Source organism: Alligator sinensis, unplaced genomic scaffold (assembly GCF_000455745.1).
Source record: "Alligator sinensis unplaced genomic scaffold, ASM45574v1 scaffold880_2, whole genome shotgun sequence".
Classification (NCBI taxonomy): Eukaryota; Metazoa; Chordata; order Crocodylia; family Alligatoridae; genus Alligator; species Alligator sinensis.
Window position 1 is genome coordinate 489847 of NW_005842934.1, and position 1205 is coordinate 491051.

General features: G+C 54.1%; 1 protein-coding gene across 1 annotated transcript in view; it reads left to right on the plus strand.

Annotated features, from left to right (window-relative positions):
- The window catches only part of RFX5 (regulatory factor X5), a 23391-nt gene extending 22875 nt beyond the window's left edge, over positions 1-516 (plus strand). Inside the window, 1 exon segment of the mRNA XM_014525998.2 lies at positions 1-516. This exon segment is cut by the window's left edge and continues 924 nt beyond it. Coding sequence (XP_014381484.2) covers positions 1-346 — 346 coding nt within the window. The 3' untranslated portion in view covers positions 347-516.
- Positions 517-1205: the final 689 nt, after the last annotated feature.

Below are 1205 nucleotides of genomic sequence, written 5' to 3' on the forward strand. Positions count from 1 at the left end.
AACTCCCTTCAACACTCCACTGGGAGATGCCAAACCGAAGAACCTGGGGAAGAGCCCTACCTCATCACTGCCGGTGCCCCCCTGTCACTCCCCTGGTAACAGCACTGTGCCTCTCAACACTAGGAGCCCTGTGGAGCTGCAGTTGGACAGGGCCAGGTCCCCCCCGGCCTCAGAGAGGGCTTCTGCATGCTCAGACAGGGCAAGTAAGGACAGAGCAGTGACTGGCCAACAAAGGTCTCTGCTTCCCATGGGCTCCAGAGCACACAGCCCACTGCAGACAGCCCCTGAGCTTGCTCCCTGCAATGCAAAGTCCTCAGCCAGCCACACTTTATCTGCACATCGGTAGTCTCACAGCCACCAGACCTGTGACCCAAGTACAAGCGCCCCATCCCAGCAGGCACCTCATGGGGAGAAGGACACAGGAGCTTCACTCCTTCACCTGCCACTGCTGCTTTCCTCACTGCAGATTAGCCCCATCCACCCTTCTGCTGCCCGGCTATTAAAGAAACCCAAAGAAACCCATCCTTGCTGTGTGTGGTTGGTATGATGGGCAGCATGGTGTCCCCACTGACTCTAGGAACTGGGACAGCGTACCTCTGCTTTGGTTTCTCCCCCGGGGGAAGTGGTGTAGCTTCTGCATGTCAGACAGATCTGATGCATAGGGAGCTATTAGCTCACAAGTAGCTCAGGTGTCCTTTTGCCTCTGTGGCCATTCATGGTCAGTGTGATGCCACTAAGAACTGCTCATGGGTCCAGCACTTGTGGGCTCAAGCTTTAGCATCCTTGCACCAGCACGGTGTGCACTGAATCCAAAACGTGGATGAAGCCTCCAGCCCACACATCACACCCTGCCCAAAAGCCCTCTTGGCTGGTGGGACATCTCCAAGGTCCCAGGGAGGGTTAGTGGTAGAGTTGGGAGCAGAACAGCTCTGGCAACTCCTGTCCAGTGCTCTGCATGCTATGTTGCCCTGGACATAGTTATCATAGGGCCTGTGGGTCAGGGCTGGCCTGGATGTCATTTATGTGGCCCTCAGGGAAATCCTTATTTTTGAGGGAAAAAAAAAATATTTCTACATATATAAATAAATATAACTCCACCTCCAACACTCTGCCAAGCGGCCCCTGTGGTTCACTTGGTAGGTCAAAGCACACTAAAAACCTTTTACACAGTTTGCACCCCACCTCTGTGTGCCTGTGCATCCATT